Below are 18,447 nucleotides of genomic sequence, written 5' to 3' on the forward strand. Positions count from 1 at the left end.
CCCATTCTCCCTACCACGCCAGCAGCCGATTTGGTAAAAAAAATTGTTACTTCTCTTGAAATGGACCTCTCTCCCCAGCCCACCAGGTATGGAGAACAACCAAGATGTGAGAACGAGAAGGAAATCAGATTAAAATTGATTATTTCAACCAAAAGCAATCTATTTCTATAAAGCACTCACATTTAGTACTAAAAACCCACAGGAGCATAGAATTCAGCCTGCCAGTACCCTGATTACCGTCCCTGTTTTCTTTCTGCACATATCCCACCTGAGTTTTATTCCGCAAGGTTAGAAATTAATGGTTTATGCATGATCTTTAAAGACAAAAAATTAAGTAATACACGTGCTGCACTAGATTTGGAGTAAAAAAACCTGAACTCTAAAGCAAACCGAGAACATGGCCTAGGGCTAACAAGCTTTACCTCAACTTTATTACACTTCAGTAGGTTTTTATTTCTTTTTCTTGACTAATATAAAGCTTGGCGTTCTTTTTTTTTTTTCAGTGTCCTCCATGACTGCAAAAAGATGAGATTAAAAAAAATAAATTCATCTCTTATACTGTATAAATTCTATATTGTATACCAAATTAGATCTCCAATCAACAATTTGGGACAGATGTTGTACACTCTGCCTCATGAAGTGATGATGGGGACGGTTTGCTGACGTGCTCTTCCAAATTCGGGGCTCCGAGCAAACTCTTCCGTTCGGCTCCCGACCAGAGTCGAGACACTCGTTAAGTCCCAAAGCTGTACCAAGCTACCAGGGCCACGGGAGGGATTCCCACACGCAATGGCAGTCGACCTCCCTCCAGATCTACCATGTCATACGCTTTAGCGATTATTTTCAAAGCAATTTGAGAAGGAAGTATCTCCAAACTCCTTAACTTGACGCTTCTCCCGTACAAAGTCTACTTTCTTTCTTTCTCTGTGTTTAAATATCCTCCAGAATAGCCTGTGGCGACATTAGAAACTGATACGTAGCTAAATGATGCAAGTTAATGCAATGTCAATGAGGTCTAAGCTTAGAAAGCAAGAAGATCGACAGAGCCTGGCACTTGGAATGCAGGAGCCATGGCAGCCTTCTTTTAATAACCCCCAGGAGTTACCTGTCTTTTCTATACAACGGATAAAATTTAAATTTTCTCCCCCTCTTTTGCAATGTAACTTTAGGTCTTTCATTAAATATTCAAACAAATTCATCATGAAACGGTTCTGTCATACCCATTTGCCTGGCAAAGACAATAGCTCTTGGTTTAAACACTTTTTAACCTGATATCTATTTGGGGGCTTCATTGTAAGAATTCAGCCCACTGACTCCTTACCTTAGACCCGAGCACCAACACGATTCAGTTCCTGCATCGGTGTCCCACCTTCAAGCAGTCACTTGAATCTCCCCTTCTTTGGTTTTCCATTGGCATAACTAAGGACCTTGTTACATTGGGGTTTTCCAGTCTGACCTGCCTCCCAACTTTTTTTCTCCAAGGTCATCCTGCACATCTGCCACTGCTTTCTCCTCATTTACCACAAATTCCGGAGGATAAATGCCTGAAGTCCGACGGTTTGGGGTGAAACCATTCTCCTGGGGGCCACCTCGCCATGATCCCTACCAGAGCTGGCACAAGCTGGCCAAGGCAGACAATAGCTTTATATATTTAAATGCATGATATAACCTTCACGGTGATTAACCAGCAGGTTGTTTTAGAAGGTAACATCCTATTAATGTTGCCATTTGACTTATTCCGAACGCAGTCATAGAGAATTCATTCATCTAAACCAGAAATCACCCTCTCAAATTCTCCTTCCACAAAGGTCAAGGTACAAACTCCATCCAATCTGCACTTCAATATCTAAATAAAATTGTCTTATCAAGTGCCAGAAAGCAGCTTCTAAAACATTCAGGACTGTATGAAAGCAGATATCGAAAATCTACACTGCGTGGTTATTAAGATAGAACTTTGAACACGTGCCAAAAAAAAAAAAAAAAAAAGTAAAGTGGGAGAGAAGTAGACTCTTGTCCAAACCATCCTTGGGCCGGAAAGCACAAAATTACTGTTATTTCCAGTGTAGGAAAATAACCGTGCACTTATGAGCTCATTCTATCACTCAAGCACCGCTGGAGTCTGCAGTCCTCTTACAATGGTGATATTTTTGAAGAGACTATTATATGCAGGGACATTTTTCTTTTTTCCAAGCCTCCAGTGCTTTGACTGCGAGACCAAAGTTCCCTCGAGCTACGGTATCTCCAACAAAGCAGCATGCATAAATTTGACAGGGTGGGGGTGGAAAAAAAGGGTGAATAAAAATGGGGCAAAAAGCCTTTGAGGAACTCTCGGCTTTGCGGAGGATCAGACGGGTCTCCTCGCAGTGACACAGCCAGCCCTTACTCATCTACCAGCTGAAAGAGCGACGAAAGTCAACGAGAATATTTTGTAAATGAAGTAGCTACGAGCATTTGATGTCCGTTTCCATTCGCCGTTGACCGTTCTCCTCCACAAAAGCACATTCCCAAGGAATTTCACACATTAGGTAAAAGTCAACACATACAACCGGCGACGCAAATATAAAGAAGGAAGCCTTAACACAATATGACGCTTGACGGCTAATTACATTCAACAAAATGTTCTAATTAAACGTCTTCCCAGGCTGATTTTGTAAGGTGCTTACGCGGGATCAGAAGAACAACTGCTGGTAACCATAATCCACGGGGAAAACCACAGGTACACCTAAACTGAGATTTTCTTTTTCCAAAGCAGGATTTCTCTCTGAGCTAAATTCTTTCCGCACCAGTACGCTTTAGTTCCCCACTGGTTACGTAATTATGGCAAACATATTTCGATGCCTTTTTCGAGTATTAAAGATGACATTTTTAGACAACTTGCTTTCAAAGATGGACTTCAAACAGACACCAGACTTGCTGTTCAACTTCAGATTAACTCAACCAAAGTGTAACTTGAAAACAAAACCATCAGCCAATAAAGGTAGTTTAAATCCCACCTATAACAATAACTGGGTGTTCTCCAAATAACGGGCTCTCGCCTGTGGACCCGCACTTCTACGGCAGGATTACTCCAGCACATGCACCTGAGTGGCTCAGTTCGGCTCCGGAGGGAAGCCCTCCAGCTCCCACCTCCCTCCCCCTGCAACTTCTTATGTGTTTTATTTGCCTAAAGAAACCCCCTTTTGATCCTTTTACTTTCAGATTTCCAGGGCATCCTTTTCTTATGAATTCAGGTTGTTTCTTCTCACCAACCTTACTGCACTGGCTTCGCTGAAGCGTTTTTCCTGCAAGTCACGTTTCCACCTGGCTCTCTGATAGGAACTCTTTCTCCCTCCGTTAAGGGATTAACCACCCATTAACGAGCATCTGCTCTCACCACCGCATACGGACATTCGCAAAGAGCTGCTGAACATCGGTCCTACCTGTATACGCCATGTTCTTCGGGTTTCCGTAGGGAGCCCCAGGTTGGACGGGGCTGTAAACAGGGTTCATGGTGGAAGACCGGGAACTCTGAGGACAAAAGAAAAGCAGAGTTGAGACAATCGCCTTACGTTAGCTCCAGAGTCGTCTTCTGTGCAAAGAGTCTTCTGCTACGTGATAGCAATTACCACGTTAGAATTCAAGACACAGAGAGCTGCGAAGGAAAGGATTTACAACTAGACGTTACAACCAGATAGGATATTTAATAATTCAAGTTTTGGATCTCTCAGTTAATTCCCCTAACTTCTTCAGCGCTCCATATTCTGCCTACAAATGTAGCTGGAGAAGATTGATCTTACGCATCCCTGCCTTCAGGGGGGTTCAGGACTCATGACCCCACTTCTCGCTTGCGATGAACAAAGAGGAGAAGCCACAAATTCAGACAAGGAATTCTCCCCCTTGGAGGAGCTAATAGTTCTTGGGCGACAAAAACAACTACAACAAAGACCTGACCTTTCAGAAATTAGCAGATAAAAGACCATTTGCTGCTGGCGAGATGGAAAGCAGCAAATATTTGTAAGCTTTTCAGCGTGAGCTGACTACAATAAGCTGGAACCCAAGGCTTGGGTGCAGGGCCACTCAGGGCCACCCACCCACCCAGGGCCACCCACGGCATCCCACCACTGTCCCAGACAGGGAGATGCCGTCACGGACCGAACGCGGGCAATGAGATTTTAACGGTCCTTCTGTTTCTCTCTCCAATAAAGATGATGAAGGAGCGGCGGGTTAGCTTCTCATGAGTTTTATTTAGAGGAAAGCAAGTAACTTGGGAATTTGTGTCTACTAACTGTCAGTTAAGCAACTGGCTCAGTTAATTATCTTAATGAAGCACATTCTCAACTCTGATTAATGGGAAAATCAGTCATTAAGCTTTATTAGGCGACGCGTTTGTCTCCACAGCTATCTAGTGACAATTTCACACAAGAACCTCAACGATCTTGCTTCAAAATGTAGGGTTTTTTTTTTCCAAATGTATTATTTTACAGTTCATAAATAAACCCATTCTTTCCAAGCAAGTCTCTCATGATGGATGCACAATTTGTTAGATCATTAACTCCTTCCGCTTTACCTCAGGATAGTAAACAAGTCAAATGTTAAATGTTAGCACCAATTGACTTGACAACAATTACTGCTTAATTAATTAGCCTTCCCTCCACCCTCAAGTTAGCACAGAAGGAGCAATTCTCAAAGCAAAGGAAATCACGGTTATAAAGCGAGCTGGAAGAGAAAGATACTCGGAGACATGTTTTTATGTCAGTGGCTTCAGTAACAGGCGATGGAGTTAATATCAAGAAGAAAATCAATGCAAAACTTCACATCCATGAGACGTTATGGTTGGGGATTTACAACCAAGCATCAGGGTTTTATGGCCACTTTGTCCCCATGTCCCCAGGCAGCACTCTGAGCCGAAGGGAGACTGGCCTGGGCAAGCGGGTGTTTGCCTGGGCTGCCTTCAGCCTTGAGGTCTCATTTAGAGGAGAAAACCCAACGTCATCCATCTCGGAGATGGTGAACACCAGCTTCTGTAAGCATCGATCCAAAAGCCTGGGTTTTGGGCTGCCACACACTACGTGGCCACGTACGCGACATGATGTCTACCTACCAGTGCTTTAAACACACACGGCTTCTTCATATGAAGAGGAAACTCAAAAAACATCCGTATTCGCAACAATTCTTTTCTTTAGTGGAAAAAAACAATGCTGATTTAAGCCCAACCACCACATCTCTGTCGCACATTATTTCTCCAAACAAATCATCGTAGACAAGGAACCCAAACGAAATGCCTCTCCCTGTCCAAAGCATGCAGGACAAGTTTCCCCTTGCTTTTTCAGTAAGCTGAAAGCACCTGAAAGGAGATGGTTTGACAGTAACAAGGTGGGAGAATGCGCTGCCCAGAAGTGCCAGCGCGATACAATGCTTGAGGAGCATCTACTGCTGCTCTAAACACAACCTCAGAAGCCAAAACCTCCCCCAATTTTCACCCAAATGCACCCACCAATGATGCTTTGGGGATTTTTGCCATTCAATTCCATCATCACCCTGCAATGCAGATTCCACATCAATAGTGGGAATAAGGCAAGAAGGTGTTTCAAACTTTTAATGGTTGCAAAATATTCTGACAAGGAAAAGCGCTATAAAAATCCAAAGAGTACATTACATTAATCAACACTTTGGTGCAGTCAGAGATATCCGGGAATCAAAGCATTTTGTGCTGGGGCTCCTATGGCTACACCCTCTGCGCTTTGAGGTTCCCTTTGAACTAGATTTAGTCTAGTTTTAAGTCTGGTCCCCACCTGATGCATAGTTTGAAGTTGTCTGAAGGACATCACCCGTATGTCCTTTACTGGTATGTCCTGCACTGGTAGGGACCAGTGTGTCCCATGAGGGGTTGGAGGACGTGTGATGGGCAACTGGAGTGAAGCTTCTGAAAGAAATCTGGTCCATGCACACCAAAACCACTTTGCACAAGGGAACAACCCCACAATTGGTGGGAGTCACCTTCGAAGTGCAGTACTGTTCTGAATTAGAACACTGAAATGATATGTGACCTAAGGGTTACTACTGGTATACGATGCTTTAAGTAATAGACACCACAAATAGGACCTGAGAGAAAAAGGAGGAGGGAGATGTCACAGAGTTGCGGAGATTTCCTGGCCATAATTAACTGTTAAATCACTAATACAATTCTTCAAGTCCAGACAAGAAATGCCCAGTGGGACAGGGAACGTGACAGACATCTATAAAAAATATAAATCACAAAAGATCTATGGAATTCCCATCCCTGGAGGTGTTCAAGGCCAGGTTGGACGGGCTTTGGACAACCTGGTCTGCTGGGAGGTGTCCCTGCCCAGGGCAGGGACGTTGAAACAAGATGATTTTAAGGTCCCTTCCAACCCAAACCACTCTGTGATTCCATGACCTGGAGAAAGGCGGGGGGGGGGCAGCAATCACACACTCATAACCCAAGCAAGTGGAGGCATTAGAAGAAACGATCGTTTTGTAGGTTCAAAACAAGCAAAGGGGGTGGCTGGTCGCTTTGCTTGCCTCAGCATATCCCTTGCTGCCAGAAGGGTGGGATTTGGGAAGCGTTACATGGGACAGAGCAATTCCTCCTCTTCCCCAGACACTCTTCCAGACAGGCTTTTAGGCTGTGAGGTCCTTTGATCTGATCCCATCCACCCATCTTTGTGTTCCCAGGAGAAAAGTCAATACCGAGGCTCTACATTGTGTGTGGCCACCCAATTTAGAGCATGATGCCTGACATTGGACTATGCTCTCAACAATGTGCCCATGGTGCTGAATGGTGCTCTCTGCACTGGGAGGCACTGGGATCCCTGCAGCAATACCGAATGGCTGCAGAAAGCCACATCCTGTTCATCAGTCACGCGTGGGTACGTGGCTCTTCATGTTGGCCATTTCACAGGATCTGTAAGCTGAGGATGTTCTGCAACAGAGCAAAGAAGTGATGGGTCCATCTTATTCCAGCCCTGTATTCTCCTTCTCACACACAGGGCCAGCCTCCTACCCAAGAAATCAGTTTTTGAGGGTCCCTCGTCCCCCGGAATAACAAAAGGAAAAGCAGAAATCATAGAATCATAGAATAGTTTGGGTTAGAAGGAACCTTTAAAGGCCATCTAGTCCAACCCCCTTGCCATGAGCAGGGACATCTTCAACTAGACCAGATTTCCCAGAGTCCCATCCAACCTGACCTGGAATGTTTCCAGGGATGGGGAAGTAACACCACCAAGTATCCTCCTCTGCAGCAGTACTGGTTGCTGTGAGCCAGCTCAAAGACCTCCCTGAAAACCAACCTCTTCTCCCCTCCTTCCAGTTGAAGGAGGACCAGAAGGACATGGAGTTGTTGGAGCAAGTCCAGAGGAGGCCCCGGAGATGCTGGGAGGGCCGGAGCGCCTCTGCTGGGAGGACGGGCTGAGAGAGCTGGGGGGGTTCAGCCTGGAGAAGAGAAGGATCCGCAGAGACCTTGGAGCCCCTTCCGGTCCCTCAAGGGGCTCCAGGAAAGCTGGGGAGGGACTCTGGATGAGGGAGGGGAGCCATGGGACGAGGGGGAAGGGGTTTCCACTGCAAGAGGGGAGATTGAGCTGAGATCTGAGGCAGAAATTCTTGGCTGTGAGGGCGGTGAGCCCCTGGCCCAGGTTGCCCAGAGAAGCTGTGGCTGCCCCATCCCTGGAGGGGTTCAAGGCCAGGTTGGCCGGGGCTTGGAGCAAGCTGGTCTGGTGGGAGGTGTCCCTGCCCAGGGCAGGGGATGGAACCAGACGATCTTTCAGGTCCCTTCCAACCCAAACCATTCTCTGATTCTATGAATCCTCCACCCAGGACCACACAGTGACAGCTGGACCCGACAGCCTGGCCTCCCCTCAGAAGCAAAATCAAATGAAAAGGCACTAAATTTCCTGGGGCTCAGCAGCCCCAAGTCCTTCTCCCAGAGCTGCTCGTGCCTGGGTCAGGACACCTCACCTCCGGGACCGGGACCCCCTCTCGCTCCCTGTTTGCCTTGCCTGTCCCACTGTAAGCTCCCGGCCAAGGATGGAGTCACGGCTGCATTGATAAAGCGCCTTGTTCAATGCCCTCGTCATCTCGTTTGCACTTTTTTGGGTGTAAAACATAGAAATAAATGATAATTTGGTGAAAATTGCAGCCTATGTCTGGCTTGCACTAGGTGTCGGACCAAACGGTAAAAAGAAACTCTCTTATCGAGAAGGATGAAAGCAAATGCTTTTTCGCCACAATAAAAAGATTGTAATCAGGGTAGGGGGTTGAGGGTATTGTGAGGAAGAGGCTTGTGCTTCCTCCCTGCTTGGTACGCAGGCTGTTATTTCCAGCCAGCATGAAAGAGTCCGTGCGAACGGCATTTCAGATGGATGATTTTTCTTTCTTTTCAGCATCTAGCATTATTCTAGTATTAAAGCCCATTCAGATGAGCTTCCAATACATTCCGCAAGACAATACCATTCCATAATACATTTTAAATTCATTACAGGCGCCGCATTGTGGCATTCGAGAAGCTACGCTGAAATGGGAATAAAACAGGATTAGCAAAATTAAACCTCCTTCGCCACAATAATTTGCAGCACTTGCTCCTGGCCATGAATACACAACAAAAAAAAGCCTAATAGAAATGAATTATAAACAGACAAACACAAGTATTGCTCTGTTGCACGGAGCTTCCGCTGCTTCCTAATCCCCACGACAGCGATGCTCAGTTGCTTAGAAGCTGCTGAGACTCCAGCAAGGAGCTGAAGGAGTAACTCCAGCCGGAATGCCATGGGAATAAGAGGCTAGCAAACAGTCTCGGGATACTTTCTGGCTGTAACCTGGTTACATTTTCATCTATTTTGTCTTTCCTGTGAAAGTGCGTGGCATGCTTCCATCACAGGAGGAAATTACTTCAGATGAAGGGTAAACAGAAATACAAGAGAGGTCAGTCTATGGGTGGCCACCACGCCATCAGCAGGCCACCGCACCGGTCAAATCGAGTTTGCACGGAGGATTTCCAAGCAGCAGGAGAAGGGAAATGTAAATGCTCGTGCCGTGAATGCTGAGCTTGAACTTGCCTTGCTCTGAAGTGGCTGCAGAGCTACGCTTGGGTGCTCTCATCTCGCTGGACCAGAGCTGGGCTTCATGCTCTGCATCGCGCTCTCCTGCTGCTGCCAAGGGAGAGGACTGTCCCTCATCCCTGGTGACACCCCGGGACATCACCTACTTCATCCTCTTAGAATCACAGAATGATTTGGGTCAGAAGGAACCTTAAAGATCATCCAGTTCCAACCCCCTGCCATGGGCAGGGACACCTCCCACCAGACCAGGTTGTCCAAAGCCCCATCCCACCTGGCTCTTCTGATGGGAGCACTTTGAGTGCACTCAGAAACCAGCAGAGGTATCACCACCACCTTCAAACTGCTACGGACGCAAGACAACAGGAACACCTTACCCTGTTGTTTTCCTCTATCGTTAGTTTAGTTTGTGCCTTTCGAAAGCACCATGACCACCTTCACCACTTCCAAAAGTCATTCAGGCCTCGAGGCTGCCAACACTGGCGGGCATCCGTGATTTTTAAGCATAAACAAATGTTAACACGAGTATTTCGACGCACACATTGGGGAATCTGGCATCTTAAACACCTCCCTCACTCTGTTACACAGAAACATAGGTACTTCCCACTCCTACCGTACAGAGGCAAAGTAAGGAGACGCTGAAGGAGATTTTAAAAATCCTAAAAGAAAAGAATAAACCTGGCATGCAAGAGTCTGGTAGTTTATGAAGTTATTTTTCATTTTCTTTTCAGACTAAGAATAAAATATTTACAAACAGAGAAATAAATATATTTCACAAGGTTCTTAGAAGAGTGACACTGATGTGCATCTTTCGGGTTGGCAAAAAATTAAACAGTAGATCTAAACTTAAATACAAATGTAAAGAAAACAGCAAATAATGCAAACATGAGCTTTTCTGGATGACAGACGCTTTTCCATCCTGTTTCATGTCAGCCCTTGTGTCAGTGTGCCTTACCCTTTCATTTTCCATACGGCTTAGGTTGTGATTTGCCTTCGGCTTTTGTGAAACTGGGACGTAAATGCTTTTGAGAGCCCCGTTCCTTACCCTTTTCTTCGGAAAGAGAGTGGTATTTTTTCCTCTGAGAGAAAATAAACGTACCAAAAATGATTTCTTTCACATCAGAGGGCACAGAACCAAACCCAAAAGAGTGTGAACAAAGAAAAAAGGCAGAGCAAAGAGATACATTTCTTCCTTGATCTGCACATCACCTCTTTTTAATTCCATTTTATACAAATCGCATGCTAATAGTATTCAGTCAAAGCCTCCTTGAACATGGGAAGACCTCCTGACCTTACACTGCATTCAAATTCCAATAATTTTCTGACAATTTTTCAGTTAAGTCATTTGAAGCTTGACCCTCACTTGGGACCCACCAAACAATAATTAAATTAACTTCCAATCCATCCGCTAAAGGTTAATTTAGGCAGGCTACAAGGCTACGTCCCACCTTTCCCCCAAAAAACTCTGCTGTGACAGCGTGCACGAGCTCGGAAATTCAGAACATAACGCGGTTTTCCACCTTTAAGACTTCCTTTTTAGTTTATTCCTTTTTTAAGTTACACCGTAACTAAATGTTGGTTGAACATATCTCATATGAAGCAAAATATTGAACCTGTTAAAGACCCTACAAAAGAATCAGGTCAAAGCTGACACAATTTTAGTTAACCTTCCATTAACAAAACAAAATGCACTATAAAAATAATCCATTTAAAGAGGGAAACCAAAGAACGGCCAGACTCCACAAAAAGTTTAAGGCTTCTATTAGCAGCAAATTATTAATGGCAGCTCTTGTTTGTACAATACAATGTTCACTTTTACCTATTCCGCTATATTTCAGCTATACCTTGATGTTTATACAAATTGACCCAGGGCATCAATCCGGACCCTGAATATTGCGTTTTTTTGTGCAGTTCTCCCCACTTTTCACTTCCAAAGAATATTTCAGCTCTGCTCCAGCATTGTTTTACTTGAGTACATGTAATATCTGTACTGGAAACTCCAGCTCCACAAAACCTGCAGCACCTGGCTGCTTAAAGTCATGCAGATGGAGCAGAAGGGTCACCTGGTCCTCAAAACACCCTACTGATACATCTATTGATTCTCGTATTGCTATTTTTATTGATAAAGCACCCGTGAAGTGGCACCTAGCTGCAAGAGCTAGGCAAGAAGCTTTTAGAATCATAGAATCACAGAATGGTTTGGGTTGGAAGGGACCTTCAAAGATCCAGTTCCACCCCCCTGCCCTGGGCAGGGACACCTCCCACCAGACCAGCTTGCTCCAAGCCCCGGCCAACCTGGCCTTGAACCCCTCCAGGGATGGGGCAGCCACAGCTTCTCTGGGCAACCTGGGCCAGGGGCTCACCGCCCTCACAGCCAACAATTTCTGCCTCAGATCTCAGCTCAATCTCCCCTCTTGCAGTGGAAAACCCTTCCCCCTCGTCCCATGGCTCCTCTCCCTCATCCAGAGTCCCTCCCCAGCTTTCCTGGAGCCCCTTGAGGGGCTGGAAGGGGCTCCAAGGTCTCCCCGAAGCCTTCTCTTCTCCAGGCTGAACCCCCCCAGCTCTCTCAGCCCGTCCTCCCAGCAGAGGGGCTCCAGCCCTCCCAGCATCTCCGGGGCCTCCTCTGGCCCCGCTCCAACAGCTCCGTGTCTCTCCTGTGCTGAGGCCCCAGAGCTGGAGGCAGCACTGCAGGGGGGTCTCCCCCGAGCGGAGCAGAGGGGCAGAATCCCCCCCCCTCGCCCTGCTGCCCATGCTGCTGGGGATGCAGCTCAGGATACAGTTCTTCTCTCCTGAGAAAGTGTTTGCTATTCCAAAAAATGTTTCCACATTTCAAATGCACACTGGATTTCAGGCTCACTTGATCTCAGTCCTGTCCTGGACCCTTTTTTTCTGGGAGAATTTCCAGTGGAAATGAAGATGTGCAGTGAAGCCACGGTTCAGGAACGCTCCAGCAGTCGACATTACTGCACGCAGGAATGTCTTTGCTGATGTGAACCAGATTTGGGATGGCACGTCTGCATCCCTCAGGGGGTAAAGGCTTGCAGACAGCATCGGTGTCCTCCATGCACAGACCATCTTCAGAGGAAAGATATGCTGCAGGGCTTTACTCTCCAGTCTGGTTTTGAATTAGAAGAGCTAGTTTAAATAATATTCCCTCCATTCAAGAGATTGCAACTTTGAAAGAATACTTAAAAAGCATGATACGGCGATATTTGAAGTGTAGTCATTACCCAATGAAATCAAGACATTCACTGTACGAACACGGATGTCGTTGAAGTCAGCAGTGCAGCCAATGTAGCTGGTGATTAACCCAATGTCATTTGTGGATGGTCTTTCATGAGGTTCTGAACGTGACTGAATTGCATTACTCATTAATTACGTTGACGATGTATTTTCTGCGTAGATATTCCGTGTCAGGCCACTGCAGCCACTGCAAAAGCAAATGTGTTTGTATCCGGCTGCTCTGAGGAGCCCCAGGGGTTCAGCAATGAGCCGCCGTCCCCTGCCACAGAGTTGTTACCAGCTTGGAGGACGTCCACAGGAGAGCAGAGACAGGAACAGGAAGATGTTAATGACTACCACAGATGGTTCTCACCTCAAGAAACACAAACTGTTCAGCTGAAGCTGAGCGTGATGGAGGGAAAGAATTAAAACAACTGGAAATGCTGTGGAGCGAGGGATTTCCATAGAGCACTTGACCTACCCAATCTCAAAGATCAGCAAAGGGAAAACAAAGATGAGCTGGATTATTTACAGTCCTACAGTGTCTTTCATACAGATCGACCTCCAAACCAGGGCAGTAGCACCCATCTGTTCACTGGGGAGACACACGAGGGTGGCATGAACTAGCTGGGGGTCACAGGACCACAGCATCACAAAATTGTTTGGGTTGGAAGGAACCTTTAAAGGTCATCTAATCCAACCCCCTGCCCTGGGCAGGGACACCTCCCACCAGACCAGCTTGCTCCAAGCCCCAGCCAACCTGGCCTTGAACCCCTCCAGGGATGGGGCAGCCACAGCTTCTCTGGGCAACCTGGGCCAGGGGCTCACCACCCTCACAGCCAAGAATTTCTGCCCGAGATCTCAGCTCAATCTCCCCTCTTGCAGTGGAAAACCCTTCCCCCTCGTCCCATGGCTCCCCTCCCTCATCCAGAGTCCCTCCCCAGCTTTCCTGGAGCCCCTTGAGGGACTGGAAGGGGCTCCAAGGTCTCCCCGGAGCCTTCTCTTCTCCAGGCTGAACCCCCCCAACTCTCTCAGCCCGTCCTCCCAGCAGAGGGGCTCCAGCCCTCCCAGCATCTCTGGGGCCTCCTCTGGCCCCTAGCCAAGCTCATAAGGAGCCACATTCCCATCACCTATTACCTCCTCTCAGATAAATGACTAAATAAACCCACACACCTTTCATTTGAGAAAAGTTTGACACCTTTAATGGGAAAAAGGCCTCGTGTCTTCATCCCATGAAAAATTAAAAGGCTAATCTATAGGCACAAAGCAGCTCTTGTCTTTGGAATTTGCTGATCTCAGACCGCCCAAAAATAAATGCTGAGGCAGGAAAAATTTTCGACCTTTCATTTGCTGAGGTTTATGATATACTTCAAAGCCAGAGGATCCAAAAAATTTGATGATTCAATTATGCTAGATAGCATATTAAAAACTAGTAAAGGTAATCCTTGCCCTAGCCTGAGAAAGCAGAGACAGACAAGGCAGACAGGATCACTCGTTGCACTTGGTGGCAACAAGCGGTTCCTCAGCGAGCCTGAACCTGGCATGGCAAAATATCTATATTTTGTATTATTTGAAGTAGGCAGAGCTCATAAAAATATCCTTATGGGCCTCAGGAAATGAGAAACCAGTTGCCCTACAAGAAACTTTGACAATGAGGAAAAAAAAGTTGGTATTATATTTGCTTGTTTCCAGGGGAGAAAACGTCTGTACGCAGATAAATTCTGCGCTGTAAATTCCTCGCTTTAATACCTGCAAGACTGACGGGATTCACCAGCAGGTAACCAATAAATAAATGTATTTTTTAAAATATCTAACATATCTGTCCCTATGTGTCCAAACCCATTCTCAGTAGTTCTCAAACGTCTTCCCTGATATATGCCTATTAATTTCTTTAACTTGAGGCCTTGCTGACTTTTCCGTTTGAAATGAACCCTGCTGTACTCTTGTATTCAGTGCTCTCGTTCTGCTCTCTGACTGAGCCCTGTCCTCCTCCAGCTGATTATCTCGATTCTTTTATCTTCACAATCCTACTTCATTGTGTTTCGCTGAAAAGACTTTCCAGGACACGCAGTTTGAAGACTCTTCTCTCTGCTATTTTCTTTCCACAAACGATGGCTCGTGAGATTCAGATTGGCCATTAGGAAAAGCCTTTTGACTCAACAGGTACTGCCTTACCGAACCAGGTTGACCACAGATTTGCTGGAGGTTTTCAGAACTGGTCTAAGCAAGGCCATGGTTGATCCAACCCAGTGCTGGCAAAAGCCCCGCTGTGAGCACAAGGTTGGGACTGGATGGTTCCAGATGTCCTTCCAACCAGCACTTCATCTCTGGCTCAAAATGATTTGTGTTGTAACTCGTTTCTCAGACCTCTACCTCCCTCCACAGTTTCAGCCCGTAACTTTCTTGGTGTCAGACGTAATTGCTTTCCAAAGACTTCAATTTGGATCTTCCTTCCAGTGAGAAGTTTCCTTGGCACTTGGTAGGACACCAGAAACCTTGGAGAGGTGGTGGTGGAGAAGGTAGCATTCACTCTTTTCCATTGACGGATATCTATACTGCAGCATATCAGTCAAACAGATGATGTTAAGATGCCTCATGGGACCATGAAAATTTACTTACCCCATCCGTTATGATGCTAAACAAGCACTAAATAGTGTCTGACTGGCATTTTGTATTAACTTAGGGCAGAATTTGACCTACCATAAAATTATTAAGGCTTTGGTTAGAAAATTTCCCTGGATTATAAACATCTATCCCATAACATCACCCAGTCACTATAAAAAAAAAAAACTAAATAATATTCTTAGTTATCTTTCTTATCTTCTTAGGCTGCTTCAGACCTTTCTCACAGTCAACCATTGCTCCTTCTCCTAAGAGACGCTACGCTTTAGTAATCACACATTAAAAACCAGACACAAAAATAATAGTCATTAAAAGACAATTCATGTTACTAATAGATATAAGCATCTCCTCTTCCAAGCTCTTCAAAAATATTAAATAATCCATCATGAATAATCCAAGCTTTGTTTTACAGATGCCAAGAAGCCTGCAGGAGAGCAGTGAGATGATGGGCTCAAGGTAAGCAAGATCAAAGTGCCGGGACCAAGATTCGTCTCCTGAGCATCAAACTTGCTGCCATCGCTCCATCGTTTTCAACAGAGAATCACAGAACAAATAACAGAACGACAGGGGTTGGAAGGGACCTCTGGAGACCATCCAGTCCAACCCCCTGCCAGAGCAGGGTCACCCAGAGCAGGTGGCACAGGAACGCGTCCAGGTGGGTTTGGAATGTCTCCAGAGACGGAGACTCCACCACCTCTCTGGGCAGCCTGTGCCAGGGCTCTGCCACCCTCACAGGAAAGAAGTTCCTCCCCATGTTTAGGTGGAACTTCCTACGCGCGAGTTTGTGCCTGTTAGACTCACGTACTTCATCATGTTTTAGAGATGGAGGCTCCCATCTCAAATGGTTTAAAACATAATTTAGAAATGGGATGTGGTCAGCTAGAGAAATTCCAGGTTGGAAAAAGAGTTGAAGGCGACACCATTAGAGTGAGCTGAGACGGCAGTTGCTTGCGGACGGCATATCCAAATCACACCGGCTGCATGAACCCTTGTTTTCATTTCAGGCTACGGTATCACATTTTCTTTTCTTTTCCACTGGGTCAAACCAAACTGTATTAACCGATTTCTAATATAAAAATTTCAATACCAGAAAAAGTCACGTTATCCTCAAAGACATGCTTTAATTTATGTTTTGCTCCAAAATTTCCAACCACTACCACTAATTACCTTCCTTCAATTTTTGTAATTACTCCCCTCAGTATGGGAGAATCGCTTTCCAACCATACCCTGAATATTGGAAACATCGCTCCTTCCCACGCACTGCAATAGGATAAAGATCTAAATTTGTTTCTGAAGGGATTACACTGTACAAAGTTGACACACCAGAAATACAATATTCCTGGAATTAAGATCAGATGAGGGCAGAGCTCTCCTTTTCATAATATATGGGTCAGAATCCTCTCGGCTATATTTGGTCAGCATTCAAATCCACCCCGCTGCAGGTTTTGACTGTGTGATTTATGACTTCCAGCCATGGTTGTTCCTCTACCGATCTCCTCCCGGGTCCCGTTTTCTGGTCGCAGGCCTTATTCTCCCCCGTCAAGACTGGAAACCTAAGGCAGGGTTCAGCGGTGGGAGGACGAGGGAGTCATCCTCTGGCTCCAGCCCCATTCCCCTGACGGGCAGCACAGCAAATCCTTCCCTGCCCTCTCTTTTCCTTTAGTCGTGCTGATGCACGGACAAAGATGGGGTATAGAGACTGGGAAAAATGAAGATTAACATTGCAAACGGAGGGGATCAATCCTCCATAATAGTCCCTTCTTCCTTAAATATTTTGCAGTCTTTGTTTTAAAACCAAGCTGTAGCAGGGAAGACGAAGGAGAGCACAGGCTAAATCTGTTAGCGGAAAGGAAGCTTTGGCAAGAGGTCTGTTTATCATCCTTTTTGTAATTTTGTGTTGGCAAGAGATACTGTATTAAACGAGCCCAGGAGACTGAAAGTCTTTCCTACCCAAAAGACAGGTAGACGTTGGCTTTTGTCCCCTCCATTTGGAAATCAATCTACATGGCAGGAGAACAAGAGACCCCAGATTTACGCTGGTCTTGGTGTGCCTGGTGCGGCACCAATACCTGGTGAATCTACGTGGCAACTTGTTACCGCTTGAAAAATAAGCAAAAGAACGCTGTTGGCTTTTCCAGGTGAAAGCTGCCAAGTGATGAACAAACAGAACTCAAGTTAAGAAAACATTATATTCACAACAACCACAGGCAGAGCTGAGGTAGGCTTTTTACTTCCTAAGGGAATATGGGACAGTCCGGGCTGATGTACACCCAAAGGCAGAGGCGCTGCAATTATTATTACAAGTCATCAAAATAAAGATGATTCAACCTGAAAATATGACATTAATTAGTTGATACAAATCCTAAAGACTTAATCTCCTTCAACTCTCAAACATCAGTGGAGTGGGAAACCAGGTGGTCTACAGCTTTCGATAAAAGAATCGCGATAATTAGCTGGAGGAGGAGGTGGCTCAGCTGGAGAGCAGGACCAGAGCACTGAATACAGGAGTACAGCCCACAAAAGCTTTGCACGGCGTTGGCTGAAGGTCAAGCAGGGCTGGTGGGGTCACTGCCCGAGCACCGTGTCCCACACATCTCACCACCTGCCCAAACCCAACTGCCTCCATGACCAAACCCTGCTGTGCTCCTGGGCGGCTGAGGGTGGGTGAAGGAGCTGACCTTCACCATTCTCCCTCCCTATCAGGAATGCACGCCTCCTTCCGCAACAAACTCTTCTGCTCTAGTACGTGTCCAACTCATCATACCTGAGCTCTTTACTACTCGGTATTTCTTCTACAGACTGAGCCTAAGCCTCTATGGATGGATGCTGCAAAAATACTCAGTAAAACTATATATAACCAGCATAAGAGAGAGAAAGTTTGCACCAGATGACCATGATCGATCACGTGAAATCTTTACGTGAAGGCGTCAGCTGTTTATAAAGCTGTACTAGGTCTCAAACCCAAGTCAAACACTCAACACAGAAATTACCGAAGGTTTGTAGCAGACACTGTAGAAGAGACAGGCGAGCAAGATGAATGTATGACAGGCCTCTATAATGCATGCAATATGCAGTCAATTAGCATATTCGTTTCATAATCACTGTAAAAGCCAAGAATTTTTCCGCCTGCCGTTACAGAGGATTTTGCCGTGCTCTTATTCACACATTCAGGTTTCCAGTGAATATACCCAGCCCAGGAGGCCAAAACCAGGAATGCTTTTGCAGCGCACACAAAGAAAAGGGCTGAAAGGCCACAGCAAGTCAACAATTAACACTTTTCATAGATTTCCGGACTTTCCTTCCCAAACTAAAGAGTGGGAAGAGATTCAATGAAGTCTGAAGGAGCTTAGAGCTTGCAGTTTATATCAGCGAAAGAAGAATTGCTAAATCCCCAGCCGATGATTCAGAGTGGCCAGACAACCCAGCTCTGCTTTCTTGTTTTCCATCCGGGGGGGATAAGGCCAGTTTGGGGACTGAATGGCACGGCAGAAACTAAAAGCAGAGCAGTCATTCACGTCTTCCTTCAAATAACAGTGTATGCCGACGTTAAAAA

The 18,447-nt window shown here is 45.9% G+C and overlaps 1 protein-coding gene across 10 annotated transcripts in view; it reads right to left on the reverse strand.

The window, feature by feature from the left end:
* FAM168A (family with sequence similarity 168 member A) overlaps positions 1-18,447 on the reverse strand; it is a 222,389-nt gene that overhangs the window by 109,009 nt on the left and 94,933 nt on the right. For all 10 annotated transcript variants that reach the window (XM_054188920.1, XM_054188915.1, XM_054188912.1 and 7 more), the window contains one exon: positions 3,420-3,507. In XM_054188920.1, the coding sequence (XP_054044895.1) occupies positions 3,420-3,489 (70 nt within the window). In that variant the 5' untranslated portion in view covers positions 3,490-3,507. The remainder of the gene's footprint in view (positions 1-3,419; positions 3,508-18,447) is intronic.

The sequence above is a fragment of the Rissa tridactyla genome, chromosome 1 (assembly GCF_028500815.1).
Source record: "Rissa tridactyla isolate bRisTri1 chromosome 1, bRisTri1.patW.cur.20221130, whole genome shotgun sequence".
Classification (NCBI taxonomy): Eukaryota; Metazoa; Chordata; class Aves; order Charadriiformes; family Laridae; genus Rissa; species Rissa tridactyla.